The sequence below is a fragment of the Crotalus tigris genome, unplaced genomic scaffold, assembly GCF_016545835.1.
Source record: "Crotalus tigris isolate CLP2741 ecotype Arizona unplaced genomic scaffold, ASM1654583v1 scf7180000020719.984301794:720406, whole genome shotgun sequence".
NCBI lineage: Eukaryota > Metazoa > Chordata > Lepidosauria > Squamata > Viperidae > Crotalus > Crotalus tigris.
This window is the reverse complement of record NW_024098147.1, coordinates 504,397-519,722: the sequence shown is the minus strand read 5'-3', so window position 1 is coordinate 519,722 and position 15,326 is coordinate 504,397. Positions and strand designations below refer to the sequence as shown.

Here is a 15,326-nt window from a genome sequence, read left to right as displayed (position 1 = left end):
ATATGGCTAGTTCTCGAGAAAAGAAGGACTAGATTGACTTGATAGCAATCTTCCAGTATTTGAGGAGCTGCTACAAAGAAGGGGGGGTCAACCTATTTTCCAAAGCACCAGAGGGCAAGAAAAGAAACAGCGGATGGAAACTCATCAAGGAGAGAAGCAAGAAGAGGCTAGACAGTCACTTGTCTGAGATAGTATAGGTTCTCCTGCTTGAACGGAGGGCTAGACTAGAAGACCTCCAAGGTCCCTTCCAGTTCTACTCTACTCTACTCTACTCTACTCTATACTCTACTCTCTACTCTACTCTACTCTATACTCTACTTTAGTCTACTCTACTCTACTCTATTTTACTCTACTCTATACTCTATTCTACTCTACTCCACTCTATACTCTACTCTAGTCTACTTTAGTCTACTCTAGTCTAGTCCAGTCTATTCTTCATTATTCTATTCTATTCTATTCTATTCTATTCTATTCTATTCTATTCTATTCTATTCTATTCTATTCTATTCTTCATTATTCATTCTATTCTGTTCTTCATTATTCTGTTCTATTCTTCATTATTCTATTCTGTTCTATTCTTCATTATTCTATTCTGTTCTATTCTTCATTATTTATTCTATTCTATTCTTCATTATTCTGTTCTATTCTTCATTATTCTATTCTGTTCTATTCTTCATTATTCTATTCAATTCTATTCTTCATTATTCGATTCGATTCTTCATTATTCGATTCGATTCTATTCCTGTATTATACACAGAAAACAACAAAGTAAACTCAATTCAATCAACTCAATCAAAACAGAGCTGGAAGGGACCTTGGAGGTCTTCTAGTCCAACCCCCTGCTCAGGCAGGAGACCCTATACCACTTCAGACAAATGGCTGTCCAGCCTCTTCTTTAAAACGTCCATTGATGGAGCACCCACAACCTCTGGAGGAAAGCCATTTCACTAATTAATTGTCCTCACTGTCAGCAAGTTTCTCCTTAGTTTCAGGTTGCTTCTCTCCCTGATTAGTTTTCATCCGTTGCTTCTTGTCCTGCCTTCAGGTGCTTTGGAGAAGAGCTTGACTCCCTCTTCTTTGGGGCAGCCCCTCAAATACTGGAAAACCGCTGTCATGTCCCCCCTAGTCCTTCTTTTCTCTAGACTGGCCATACCCAATCCCTGCAACCGTTCTTTGTATGTTTTAGTCTCTAGTCCCCTGATCATCCTAGTTGCTCTTCTCTGCACTTTTTTCCAAAGTTTCAACAACTTTTTTGTAATGTGGTGGCCAAAACTGGATGCAGCTTTCCAGGTGTGGCCTTACTAAGGTTTTATCAAGTGTTACCAATGTAGTTCGCTTGAATTCTGCAAGCAAGGGTCTATTACTACGTGCCTGGAATTACTAAATGGGATGTGAAATGTGGCCCTCCTGCCCAACCTATGGGATAAGGTGGACTCACGGGGAGCAAAGAGGTCCCTGGCTTCCACCCCATCCTTCCAGGTCCGTGATTCTACCATCATAAAGCCCCCAGACTCACCACACCCGGCATGACTGTCCCGAGTGTAGAATCCAAACACTTATTCCCGATTTTGGGAAGCATGCTGAAAGAGAAGACGAGAAATGGAAGGAATTATAAAGTACAAGTAATCTTTCACCACAATTCAGCCCAACATTTATGAATGTCTGGTCCTGTTTTCTGATGCTTTGAAGCATAAGTGGACCCCCCTCTTCTTTGGGGCAGCCCCTGAGATACTGGAACACAGCTATCCTGTCCCCCCTCATCCTTCTCTTCGTTAAACTAGACAGACCCAATTCCAGCAACTGTTCCTTGTAAGTTTGATCCTCCAGTCCCCTCATCCTCTTTGTTACTCTTCTCTGCTCTCTTTCCAGAGTCTCAACATCTTTTTTTTTACATTATGGTGACCAAAACTGGATGCAGGATTCCAGGTGTGGCTTTACTAAAGCTTTATCAAGTGGTACTAATATTTCACGTGATTTTGATTCTATGCCTCTGTTTATACAGCCAAGGATTGTATTAATAGAATAGAATAGAATAGAATAGAATAGAATGGGATGGGATGGGATGGGATGGGATGGGATGGGATGGGATGGGATGGGATGGGATGGGATGCGATGGGATGGGATGCGATGGGATGCGATGGGATTGTATGAATAGAATAGAATAGAATAGAATAGAATAGAATAGAATAGAATAGAATAGAATAGAATAGAATAGAATAGAATAGAATAGAGAACGGGACGGGACGGGACAGGATAGAGTAGAGTAGAGTAGAGTAGAGTAGAGTAGAGTAGAGTAGAGTAGAGTAGAGTAGAATAAAATAGAATAGAATAGAATAGAATAGAATAGAATAATAACTTTATTGTCACTTGGAATGTACACTAATCAGCATACATTAAAACGAAATTTTGTTGCATACAGCTCTCAAAGTGTTACCACCTCCAAAATACACCAAATAAATAAATAAATACAGAATTATGCATATACCCACATATATTAAATGACACAGAGAAACAACACCGTCTAGTTCTGGTTCTGTATAGTTGTGCGCGACGAGCCAAAAGGACTCCGACTGCAAGGTCCCCTCTTATAGAGTCAGGAACCGCCTATTATTCTATTCCTCTGCCTCTGGTTTTTCTTGCCTAAATGTAGAACCTTTTTTTTTTCTCACCGCGGAATGTCCGTCTGCTAGAGAGGGCCCCGTGTTCGAGTCTGACACGCCTTGTGGGTTCTCACCTGCTGGGAAGGTTGGTTTTACAGGACTTCACCGCCACCTTACAATCCGTGACCTTCATAACCAGTTCACCATTGGGCAAGGATGTAATCTTGCCAATCGTGTTAATTTCGCCACCCATGGTGATCGTCATCTGTCCGTCAATAAACCTGGAAGAAAGAAAGAAAGAAAGAAAGAAAGAAAGAAAGAAAGAAAGAAAGAAAGAAAGAAAGAAAGAAAGAAAAGGGGTGATGTTGGGACCAGATTTGCTGGAATGACTGCACCCCTAGCAGGCCCACAAGGCAACGTCGAGCCGAGGTTGGCGCAGCAGTTAGAGTGCAGTACTGCAGGCCACTTTAGCTGACTGTGTTCAGCAGGTCAGCGGTTCAAATCTCACCGGCTCAAGGTTGACTCAGCCTTCCATCCTTCCGGGGTAGGTAAAATGAGGTCCCAGATTGTTGGGGGCAATGGAAATATATATATACATTGCTTACTGGTGTACACCGCTTAGAGAGTGCTTGCACTTAAAGCGGTATATAAGTCTCATAAATAAATAAATAAATATCTAGGGACATTCTCCATCATCCAGCTCAAGGTTTTTCCGTAAGGCAGCTGAACTTTCCTGGGTTTTGGGGTTTTTTTTTAAAAAAAAATATTTTGCTTGTCATCCAAGGAGAATGGAAGGATTTACATTCTTGGCAGCTATCTGGTTATTAGTAATAATAGTAGTAGTAGTAAAGTTGGAAGGGACCTTGGAGGTCATCTAGTCCAACCCCCTGCTCAGGCAGGAAACCCTACACCATTTCGGACAATGGCTGTCCAGTCTCTTCTTAAAAACTTCCAGTGTTGGAGCATTTACTGCTTCTGGAGGCAGGCTGTTCCACTGATTAATTGTTCTCACTGTCAGGAAGTTTCTCCTTAGTTCTAGGTTGCTTCTCTCCTTGATTAGTTTCCATCCGTTGTTTCTTGTCCTGCCTTCAGGCCCTTTGGAGAATAGCTTGACTCCCTCTTCTTTGTGGCAGCCCCTGAGATATTGGAATACTGCTATCATGTCCTCCCTCGTCCTTCTCTTCGTTAAACTAGACATACCCAATTCCAGCAACCGTTCCTTGTATGTTTTAGCCTCCAGTCCCCTAATCATCTTTGTTGCTCTTCTCTGTACTCTTTCTAGAGTCTCAACATCTTTTTTACATCGTGGTGACCAAAACTGGATGCAGTAGTCCAAGTGTGGCCTTACCAAGGCATTGAAGAGTGGTATTAATACTTCACGTGATCTTGATTCTATCCCTCTGTTAATGCAGCCTAGCACTGTGTTGGCCTTTTTGGCAGCTGCAGCACATGGCTGGCTCATATTTAGGTGATTGTCCACTAGGACTCCGAGGTCCCTCTCCTAGTTACTACTATTGAGCATGGTGCCACCTATGCTGTACTTGTGCATTTGGTTTTCTCTCTGAGAATCGCTGAAGCCCCTTGATCTGTCTCCTCTATCCAAGTGGTCTAATGACTCCCAGAACGAGTGCTAATGATCAGATGACTGCAAAGAATAACAAATCTTTCCATTCCCCACCAGTCAGCTAGAGCTGAAGGAGCTTCTTGGATGAGAAGCAAAAACCTTTTCAAAGAGAAAACAAAACAAAAGAAGGAAGTCCAGGTACTTTTTGGAAAAAGCACCTTTGGGTTATCCATAAGACAATGCGGATGGCTTTGGTTTCCATTCTCAACTCATTCCTTTCTAAATTCAGAGGTAATGACAAAGCCCAAGGACTCAATCTACAAATCTCCAATTCACCATCAGGCTTTCCCGTTAATAATAATAATAATAATAATAATAATAATAATAATAATAATAATAATAGAGTTGGAAGGGACCTCAGAGGTCTCCTAGTCCAGGGCTTCTCAACCCGTGGTACGGGTACCACCTGTGGTACATTAGCACCTGGCAGGTGGTACGCGACTATCCTAGAAAAGGGGTAGTAGGGGAGGGGAATGAGTTGAACCGGTGGCAGCACCACACAAGCCTGAGCGAGAGACGGCTGGAGCTGCAGGGCTGTCAGGGCTGAGCGGAAGCGCCAGGATCAGCGCCAGGCTCCAGCTGGAGCTCAGCCCTGATCCTGGTGCTTCTGCTGAGCCCTGAAGAAGCACCGATCAGCTGGAATGTTGCAGCCTCTCCAGGGTTTTGTGATTTACATTCAGATGCTTGGCAACCGATTCATATTTATGATGGTCACAGTGTCCCAGGGTCATGTGAAGTGACCAAAGCCTGCTGCAACCACCCAGCAGATGAGGGGGGGGGGATAAAAACCAAACACCCCCACCCCACCCCCACTGCCAATCCCCAACAGAAATGCTCACAACAATGAAAACTTTGGACAGGAGGAAGAGCGCGCCGGGCGGGCAGGAAGGTGTCTTGCTCGGCTGTGGCTTGGGGGGGCACTTTTTTCAGTGCCATTGTAACTTTGAAGAGTCACTAAGTGAACTGTTGTAAGTTGAGGACTACCTGTACTTCATCAGTTTTTCCCTTTTGGGGGGGGGGTCATCATGTTTTTGACACCTTGCTAGGTCCTCAGATGTTGCCATATCCTAAAAGTGGTACAATGGCTGAAAAGGTTGAAAATCCCTGCTCTCGTCCATCCCCTGCCCGTGCCAGGCGTCCTTAAACCATCCCAGATATATGCCTGTCTATTCTTTTCTTGAAAACGTCCAGTGATGGAGCACATGGCAAGCTATTCCACTAATTAATCCTCACTGTCAGGAAGTTTCTCCTTAGTTCCAGGTTGCTTCTCTCCTTGATTAGTTTCCATCTGTTGCATCTTGTCCTGCCTTCAGGTGCTTTGGAGAAATAGTTGGACCCCCCCCCTCTTGTCTGTGTCAGTCCCTCAAATATTGGAAGACTGCTATCCTAGTCCTTCTCTTCATTAGGCTAGACATACCTAGTTCCTGCAAACAGAACAACAGCGCTGGAAGGAACCGTGAAGTTCTCCTAGTCCAGTGGTTCTCAACCTTTTTAATGCCACGACCCCCAACTGGTCGTAAGTCGAGGACTACTCAACCAGTTGTAAGTCGAGGACTACTCAACTGGTGCAGCACCGTTTGCAGAATGGGACTTTTGGCGGGCTCAGCAGGGCAGAGACAGCCTGGACAATTCCTATTGGCTTTTGAAAGCCAATAGAATTAGACTCTATTCAAGAGAGTCTATTCTATTGGCTTTCAAAAGCCAATAGAATAAAAGGGAGTAGCACAGCTAAGGAAAAGGGGAAAAGAAAATGGCGGACTGAGTTGTTTGGCGACCCCCGTGAAATGGTCGTTCGACCCCAAATGGGGTCCCGACCCACAGGTTGAGAACCGCTGTCCTAGTCCAACCCCCTGCTCATGCAGGAGACCCTATACAATTCCGGACAGATGTTTGTCCAATCTCTTCTTAACAGCCTCCAGTGAGGGAGGACCCACAACTTCTGGAGGGAAGCTGTTCCACTAGTTAATTGTTCTCACTGTTAGGAAGTTTCTCCATAATTCCAGGTTGCTTCTCTCCTTGGTTAGTTTCCATCTGTTGAGTCTTGCCCTGCCTTTAGGTGCTTTGGAGAAAGGGTTGACCCCGTCATCTTTGTAGGAACCCCTCAACAATTGGAATGGTGCTATCATGTTACCCCTGGTCCTTCTTTTCATTAGACTAGACCTACCCAATGGATAGGTCTAGTCTATCTGGTCCACATCCATGACCAAAACTGGGCTCTCACTCACCTTTCCCCAGAAACTGTGATGGTAACTTCTACCTCTATCATGACTATGTCATTTCCTTTTAAGGGTATCTCCATGTTCTCAATTTTCAACCTACGAGAGTAAGGAAGAGAGTGTGAAGAATAGCAGAGGAACACATGTTTTGCTGGTGGGGAGAATTAGATGAAGGGCTTGGCGAATCCGCTTAGATGCCTACAAATGAATGTAACTCGGAGTTGTGTATACATTCTCAGGGGAATCACAGACCCAAGGGAATCTATCTTTGGGTTCTCTGGACTGAATTCCAGTCCTGCTCCCATTGCTAACTTTCTAATCAAACGATGCTCGGCAGATTGATAGCCCTCTTGTTCCTGCCCGTCCCTTGAGGTGGCCACGGATTGGATTCCTTTGTGGACGGACTCTCATCTATGGGAATATCAGAGTTGGGAGGGACCTTGGAGGTCTTCTAGTCCAACCCTCTGTCCAGCAAGAGACCCTAAAGCACTCTGGACCAATGGCTGTCCAGACAAGACTAAGTCCAAGATTAAGCCTTCTTGTTCTTGTCTATGGAGACTCTCCATCATTGAGGTTAAGGTTGTCCCCGAAGATGCTTTCTTTACAAGAGACAGGTGGACTTCCTTTGTTGTTTTTCCTTGAGGACATCTCACCTCTCATCCAAGAACCTTCTTCAGTTCAAAATTGAAGAAGTCTGTGGAGATTCGGTGTCCTCCAGGTCACGGATGTCCCAGAGGTGCTTTTTCTTGACTTTCTTGTTTTCCTTTGAAGATGTTTCACTTCTCATCCAAGGCTGAAGAAGATTCTTGGACGAGAAGAGAAAGGTCTTCAAAGGAAAACAAGGATGTCCACTTGCCTCCTGAAAAAGCGCCTGTGGGTGAGCTGAAGTAACTTCTTGGATGAGAAGTGAAACGATTTCAAGGAAAAACAAAGACAGTCCAGCCGCGGCTTGAAAACAGAAGCACCTTTGGGTCCTTCCTATTCTTCATTATTTCTGCTGTCCTAGAACGGCATTCTGAGTAGGAACTAGGCCAGGGGCAGGCAATCTTGGCTCTTTTATGCCTCGTGGACTTCAACTCCCAGAATTCCTGAGCCCGCATGGGGGAACTATGGCCCCCTCATGACTCGTGGACATCAACTCCCAGAATTCCTGAACCAGCATGGTGGAAACTTTGGCTCCTTCATGACTCTTGGACTTCAACTCCCAGAATTCCTGAGCCAGCATGGGGGAACTATGGCCCCTCATGACTCGTGGACTTCAACTCCCAGAATTCCTGAGCCAGCCTGGCTCAGCTTGGAAGCCTCTCCCTTTCCCCTCAGCATGGCTGGCTCAGGAATTCTGGGAGTTGGAGTCCACCAGTCATAAAAGAGCCCAGGTTGCCTACCCCTGACCTAGAGTCTTGCCCTCTGTCCACATCTGTTGGGTCTTCAACTATTGGCTGGAAACTTCTAGAAGCCTGCTGGGGGTCCAACCTCAGACTTCCCCTTGGCTGCCCCAGAGGAGATGAGTCAACTCACCCTTCGATGCCTTTGGTCATCTTGCTATTGTCCCCGTTTTTCATGGCTTTCATTATCATGTCCTCCAAAATGTTCCCTCGAATAATGGTGTCCTGGACCACTAAAAACAGAGACAGGAAGTTCAGGGCTTAGCTCAAGTCAGGGGCTCTCCTAGCGCAAGGTGACGTGTCCCAGCAGGGGTGGGCAGGAGCCACCCTTCCTTTTAGCCCAGTGGCCGTTCCATCAGGGACATCCGGGTTAGGAAAAGAGGGCCACAAAGAAGCAGCCATGCCCAACTCACACCGCGAAACTTTGTCCCATGAGGAAGAGGCTCATCCCAGCACTAGAGGGGGGCCCCCATCTCCCCTCACAGCTCCTGGAGCCCTTCCCCACCCCTGGCGCTGAAAACACGGCTGCTATTAGCTTCTACTCCAGGGAAGGAGAGAAGGAAGAGGAGGAGGAGGAGGAGGAGGAGGAGGAGGAGGAGGAGGAGGAGGAGGAGGAGGAAATAATTGTATGACGTAATACAATTATTAAATGAACAAGACGGCAAGTTCAACAAACTTGGTGGAAGGAAGGAAGGAAGGAAGGAAGGAAGGAAGATGATAGAAAAGGAAGGAAGGAAGGAAGGAGAAGGGAAAATGAGGGAGGGAGGGAGGGAGGGAGGAAGAAAGAAAGAAACAGGGAGCAAGGGAGGACAAGAGGAGGGGAGGGTAGGAGGGAGGGAGGAAAAGGAAGGGAAATGATAGAAAAGGAAGGGAGGAAGGAAGGAGGGAGGGAGGGAGAGAGGGAGGAATGGAGGGGAGGGAGGAAGGAAGGAAGGAAGGGAAAATGATAGAAAAGGAAAAAAGGAAGAGAGGGAGGAATGAAGGAAGGAACGAAGGAAGGAAGGAAGGAAGGAGGGAGGGAGGAAGGAGAAGGAAAAAGGAGGGAGGGAGGAGAAGGGAAGGAAGGAGGGAGGGAGGAAGGAATAAAGAAGGAGGAAGGGAGAGAGGGTGGGAGGGAGGGAGGAAGGAAGGAAGGAAGGGAAAATGATAGAAAAGGAAAAAAGGAAGAGAGGGAGGGAGGAAGGAAGGAATGAAGGAAGGAGAAGGGAAGGAGGGAGGGAGGGAGGAGGGAGGGAGGGAAGGAAGGAAGGAAGGAAGCAAGGAAGGAAGGAGAAGGGAAAATGAGGGAGGGAGGAAGAAAGAAACAGGGAGCAAGGGAGGACAAGAGGAGGGGAGGGTAGGAGGGAGGGAGGAAAAGGAAGGGAAATGATAGAAAAGGAAGGGAGGAAGGAAGGAGGGAGGCAGGGAGAGAGGGAGGAAGGGAGGGTGGAAGGGAGGGAGGAAGGAAGGAAGGGAAAGATAGAAAAGGAAAAAAGGAGGAGAGGGAGGAAGGAAGGAACAAAGGAAGGAGAAGGGAAGGAAGGAGAAGGGAAGGAAGGAGGGAGGGGGGAGGGAGGGAGGGAAGGAAGGAAGGAAGGAAGGAAGGAAGGAAGGAAGAAAGGAAGAAAGGAAGGAAGGAGGTCTTTGCATTAAATGGGAACAGGGGACAGGATGACAATTCCCATCTTGAATCGATGCCTGGAGTGTTTGGGAGAGAATATTTTCAACTAACTACTAGGACAGCGGTTCTCAACCTGTGGGTCGCGACCCCATTTGGGGTCGATCGACCTCTTTTGTGGGGTCGCCAAACGCGGCGACCCGCCATTTTGTCCCCTCCGGGGGTGCGCCGCGCCTCCGGGGGGGTGGTGCCGCGCATGTGCGCCGCGCGTGGGGGCGGCGGCGCGCCTCCGGGGGGCGCCACCGCGCATGCGCGCCGTGCGTGGGGGCGGCGGCGCGCCTCCGGGGGCGCCACTGCGCATGCGCGCCGCGTGCGGGGGCCCCGCCCCCATGCGCGCCGCGCCACGCATGCGCATAACGTTTGTGTGACGGGGGTTGCCGTCACACAAACGTTGAGAACCGCTGTACTAGGAGAAAACCTGGTGATAGAAACAAAGTTCTCCACATTTCCAGCTTTCAGCGTCTTCCTACTTTTACGTGGCTGAGAAAGAAGGAACTGGAAAACCCATTTATTTCATTCCAAAATCAAAAGTCTTCCTCCCTCCCTCCGTCTCTCTTTCTTTTCTTCTCTCTTTCTCCTTTCTTTTTTCCATCCTTCCTTTTCTTTCCTTTTCTTTTCTTTCTTTATTCCCCTCTTTCATTCTTTCCTCTCTTCCTTTTTTCTTCCTTCTCTCCTCCCCCTCCTTTCTTTCTGTCTTTTTCTTTCTTCTTTCTCTTTCTTTCTCCCTCCGTTTCCATATTCTTCCTTGCTCTTTCTTTCATTTCGTTCTTCTCTTTCTTTTTATCCCTTCCTTTCCATGTCCTTCCTTCCTCCCTCCCTCTGTCCCTTTCTTTTCTTTTTTCTTTCTTTCTACTCATCCCTCTCTCCTTCCCCCTCCCTCCTTTCCTTTCTCCTTCCTTTCTTCCTTTCTCCTTCCTTCCGTTCTTCTTCCTTCCTATCCCAAAATCTATCCTTCCTTCCTTCCTTTTCCTTCCTTCCTTCCTCCCTCCCTCTGTCTTTCTTTCTTTTCTTTTTTCTTTCTTTTTACTCATCCCTCTCTCCTTCCACCCTCCCTCCCTCCTTTCCTTTCTCTTTCCTTCTTTCTTTCCTTCCTTCCTTTCTCCTTCCTTTGTCCTTCCTTCCTTCCTATCCCAGAATCTATCCTTTCTTCCTTCCTTGCTTGCTTCCTACCTTCCTTCCACCCTCCCTCCCTTGCTCCCTCTCTCCCTTCCTTCCTTCCTTCCTTCCTTCCTTCCTTCCTTCCTTCCTTCCTTGCTCCTCCCTCCCTCCCTCCCTCTATGCAAACTGTTGTTTGAAATTTCCCCCCCTATTCTTACAACCATCTCAGCCATTTAACTTACTGCGCAATAGTGTCGGTGGCTCAAATTTCACGTTAGCTTTACAGGAATCTCCTAATTCCGAAGGCCCCATTGCGACACAGAAGAAGACCAGCACCCCAACCCAGGGCATCTTGAGGGCTAGATCCATGGTGACTGACAGAAAGTCAGCAACGAATCCTTGGCTGTAAACATGTGGAATGACAACATCCGTCTTTAGATTCAGGGAATAAAGAAAAGGCCGGATTTTGCTCTAGGCCAGGGGTCTTCAAACTTGGCCCTTTGATGACTGGTGGACTTCAGCTCCCAGAATTCCTCAGCCAAGCACGTGTGCCTGGCTGAGGAATTGTGGGAGTTGAAGTCCACCAGTCATCAAAGGGCCAAGTTTGAAGACCCCTGTCTTAAATCTAACAAACAAAATGGAGCCTGGCTGAGGAATTGTGGGAGTTGAAGTCCACCAGTCATCAAAGGGCCAAGTTTGAAGACCCCTGTCTTAAATCTAACAAACAAAATGGAGCCTGGCTGAGGAATTCTGGGAGTTGAAGTCCACCAGTCATCAAAGGGCCAAGTTTGAAGACCCCTGTCTTAAATCTAACAAACAAAATGGAGCCTGGCTGAGGAATTCTGGGAGTTGAAGTCCATCAGTCATCAAAGGGCCAAGTTTGAAGGCCCTTGGTCTAGGCTGATCACTTCCCATTATGGGATAGGCTCAGTGGCTGAAACTGGCTAACCCTGAGTGGCTGTTAAATAAGAGAAATGGTAGCCACGGAGGTGCCCCTCATTGCCCCTGACTCAGTTTCTGTCATTTTGATGTTCTGCCCCTATTAACGGAATAACAGAGCTGGAAGGGACCTTGGAGACCTTCTAGTCCAACCCCCTGCTCAGGCAGGAGAACCTGTTTTGTTTCAGACAAATGGTTACCCAATCTCTTGTTTTGGTTCTCCAAACATACCCAGTTCCCACAACCCTTTATCATATAGTTTAGCCTCCCAGACCCATTATCTTCGTTTAGTCTAATGTTTTATGCCGGATGCAGAATAACAGAGTTGGAAGGGACCTTGGAGGTCATCTAGTCCAACCCCCTGCTCAAGCAGGAGAGTCTATACCATTTCAGACAAATGGCTAGCCAGTCTCTTGTTAAAAACTTCCAGTGATGGAGCACCCTCAATTTCTGGAGGCAGGCTGTTCCACTGGTTAATTGTCCTCCCTGTCAGGAAATTCCTCCTTAGTTCTAGGTTGCTTCTCTCCTTGGTTGGTTCCTATTAGTTGCTTCTCATCCTGCCTTCAGGGGCTTTGGAGAACAGCTTGACTCCCTCTTCTTTGGGGCAGCCCCTGAGATATTGGAAGGCTGCTAATATGTCCACCCTCGTCCTTCTCTGCGACAAAGATGTGGTGGGCACCTCAACTCAAGGGACACCGCCCAGAAGGATCTGCTGGCTGTCCAGTCTCTGTAGGAAAGGCAACTGAAGGCCAACAGCGGCTTGGGTTTCCAGACATCCCCAGGCCGTAAAATGGACTTTGCTATGACTGCCAAGTGCCCTTGTTGCCCCTTCTCTCTAGATGAAAACATCTGGAGGAAACCAACTGAACCATTTTTGAAACCGTGAGAACTTCCATTTGCAACTCTGCAGAAGAAGGCAAGGGTGGCCCCTTCTAAGCCTGCTGGAGTTGCACCCCAGACTCTGGAGGTAAAGATGCAGGAAAGGCTAGACGGGAGACTCAACCCCAATCCTACGTGTCCATCAACTTTCTCAGAAGGGATTCCTTCCCCCATCTGGGGTACCTTTGGACCTTCACACAGTTCACTTACATGTCTGGATGGATGGAGCTTCCTCAATGTGCTCAAATCTTTGCCCACTAATCTTCTCTTGGGTTGCCAGTTATATACTTCCCCGTGGATGAAAGAAGCGATTCAGGGCATTGATAACCACGGAGATGTGATCCAAACTCATCAGGGGAACATCCAAGATAAATATTTTTCACTGACATCTTGAAACTAAGAGACGTTCTTCCGTGCCAGGTGCACATGACTCTTCCAGGTGATCTGCCAAGCCAACGGCCTGGAACAGGTCATCTGTCCACCAGGAGCCAGAATAAGAGAGAAAAAGGGGAGAGCTAGTCCATCCAACATGCTACACCATGACGCGGTTGATCTAGATTCGGCTTAATGTGTCGTGTGATCCATCGTCAGGTCCCCCAAGGAATCCAATCTCTTGTTGAAAACTTCCAGTGTTGGAGCACCCACAACTTCTGGAGGCAGGTTGTTCCACAGGCCCTTTGGAGAATAGGTTGATCCCCCCACTTCTCTGTGTCAGTCCCTCAGATATGGGAAGACTGCTATCATGTCACCTCTAGTCCTTCTCTTTGTTATATTAATAATAATAATAATAATAATAACAATAACCCCCCAGTGAGACACTACCTTGACGGGGTTGTGGGGCTTGTGTACTCTGAGGAAGATGAGAGCTACGCCAGAGGTTCAACCACACTGGACAGGTCTCATCAGAGGAGTCAGACAAAGAGTGTCTGTCCCATAAAAAATATGGTGAGACGTAAATTGCAGAATGTCATACCGGCTCGGACGTCGCCCGGGTTAACAAGGTCCACACTAGATATTGGAGTTCCTGGATATCTGGTGAAAAATGGGTTACAGGACTCAGGACTGTTGGCTGAGCAACCAGGGCCAGCAGCTGCAGAACTACTGGAAGAAAAGGTGTTTACCCGTCGCAGATACACAGTGATGGAAAACAAAGAAATAATGATCTGTTACTACAGATCAAGTCCAACAAGAAGAGGATATCTAAAACGAATGCACCAGTTCTGGAAAGAACAACATCCAGAATCAGAAATAACAGAACAGAGACTAGCAGATCAACGCCGATTTATAACACGAAATAAAGTATTCACAGAAACAGAATTGGACGAACTGCAAAGGTTTACCCAGGGCAAAGAAATCAAAGCCTTACCAGAAGTAATTCAGAATGTAGAGGCAAACCAGGGGGAGTTGGCAGTGAAGGAATCCAGCAGAGATATACAACTGTTCTCATTTGGAAACCAGGCACCTCTTCCTCAGGAAGAACAAAACCCTCTAACTAAAGAAATAAAAGAATTAAAACAAAGAATAACTGAGCATCTAGAACAGCACAAAAACAACAGAATAAGGCTACCTGCATTGAAGCTTGTTCCAAAGAAACAGCTAGCACAAGCATTAAAAGATGCAAATATTGCAATATCAAGTATAAGCACCAATTCACTGCAAGAAACAAACCAACTAATGTACAGCACAGCTGCAGTTATAACAGAATACCTGGGATGCAAAATCAACAAAGAAGAAAAACAAACAAACAGTGCACCAGAAAAATGGAAGGTTAGACTAGAAAATAAGATCAGCAAGTTAAGATCACATGCAAGCAAGCTAGAACAGATGAAAGAAAAGAAGCTGAAGAACAAGAAGACCAAAGAATACCTAATCAAGAAATACCACTTAGAAACAAGGAAGATCAAGGAAGCACTGGAAATAATAAAGCAACAAATAACAGCTATAGCCAGGAAAATCAGTAGATATGAAGCTCGAATTGCAAACTATAGGCAGAACCTCCAATTTCAATCCAATCAGAAACGTTTCTACCAATCCATCAATGGAGAAACTGCAAGGAATCAGTCAGTACCTGACAAGGAAGAAACAGTGCAGTTCTGGAAGCAGATATGGGATAACCCAAAGAAATACAACAAGGATGCGGCTTGGTTAAAAGAGGTGGATGCAAATAAAACAGAAGTTGAAATGAAAGAACTAGTAATAACAACAAAAATGGTAGAAAAAAGAGCAAAGAAAATCAAAAATTGGTCAGCACCAGGTGAAGATGAACTGCATGGGTTTTGGTTGAAACATCTAACTGTTATACACCCACTCATTGCCAAACAGTTCAACAATATACTACAAGGAGGAGAAATTGAAAAGTGGCTAACAACTGGGAAAACCTACCTAATAATGAAAAATCCAGCAAAAGGGGCAACACCAGGTAACTACAGGCCAATTACCTGCTTCCTTTCTGCTCAGGTGGAAAGAGATTGTTTTCAACTAGATGCTGTTGCACTGCATCAGCTACTACACCAGTTAGTAATTTGAAAGTTGTTGGTAAAAGTAAAAATATGACTCTTGGGAATATCCATACTATTAAAACAATGATCACCAAGAGAATGCTTTAAGAGAATAAAATTACATACATACACAGGTAAAAAAAGGATATATGCAGTGTTACCTTCATTTTAGATGTCAAAAGGGTCTCTCTCTCTGTCTCCCTCTGCCCTTGGTCTGCCACTCCTCTTTCCCCCACTCTCTTTCTTTCTCTCTCTCTTTCTCTCTCTCTCTCCCCCTCCCTCTCTCCCCCTCCCTCTCTCTCTCTTTCTCCCCCCCCTCCTATCTGCTGCTCACCTGGCAAGCTTCAAGCTGGTGTCCAACAAGATCAGGGGTAGGCAACCTCGTCTCTTTTATGACTCATGGTCTTCAACTCCCAAAATTCCTGAGTCA

At 46.3% G+C, this 15,326-nt stretch overlaps 1 protein-coding gene across 1 annotated transcript in view; it reads right to left on the bottom strand.

The window, feature by feature from the left end:
* Positions 1-12,766, bottom strand: part of LOC120319387 (BPI fold-containing family B member 6-like) — a 33,354-nt gene extending 20,588 nt beyond the window's left edge. The window contains exons 1-6 of the mRNA XM_039368204.1: positions 12,609-12,766; positions 10,823-10,983; positions 7,959-8,058; positions 6,450-6,539; positions 2,735-2,881; positions 1,517-1,580 (exon numbers count right to left, since the gene is read on the bottom strand). Coding sequence (XP_039224138.1) covers positions 1,517-1,580; positions 2,735-2,881; positions 6,450-6,539; positions 7,959-8,058; positions 10,823-10,949 — 528 coding nt within the window. The 5' untranslated portion in view covers positions 10,950-10,983; positions 12,609-12,766. The remainder of the gene's footprint in view (positions 1-1,516; positions 1,581-2,734; positions 2,882-6,449; positions 6,540-7,958; positions 8,059-10,822; positions 10,984-12,608) is intronic.
* Between the last annotated feature and the right edge of the window lie 2,560 nt (positions 12,767-15,326).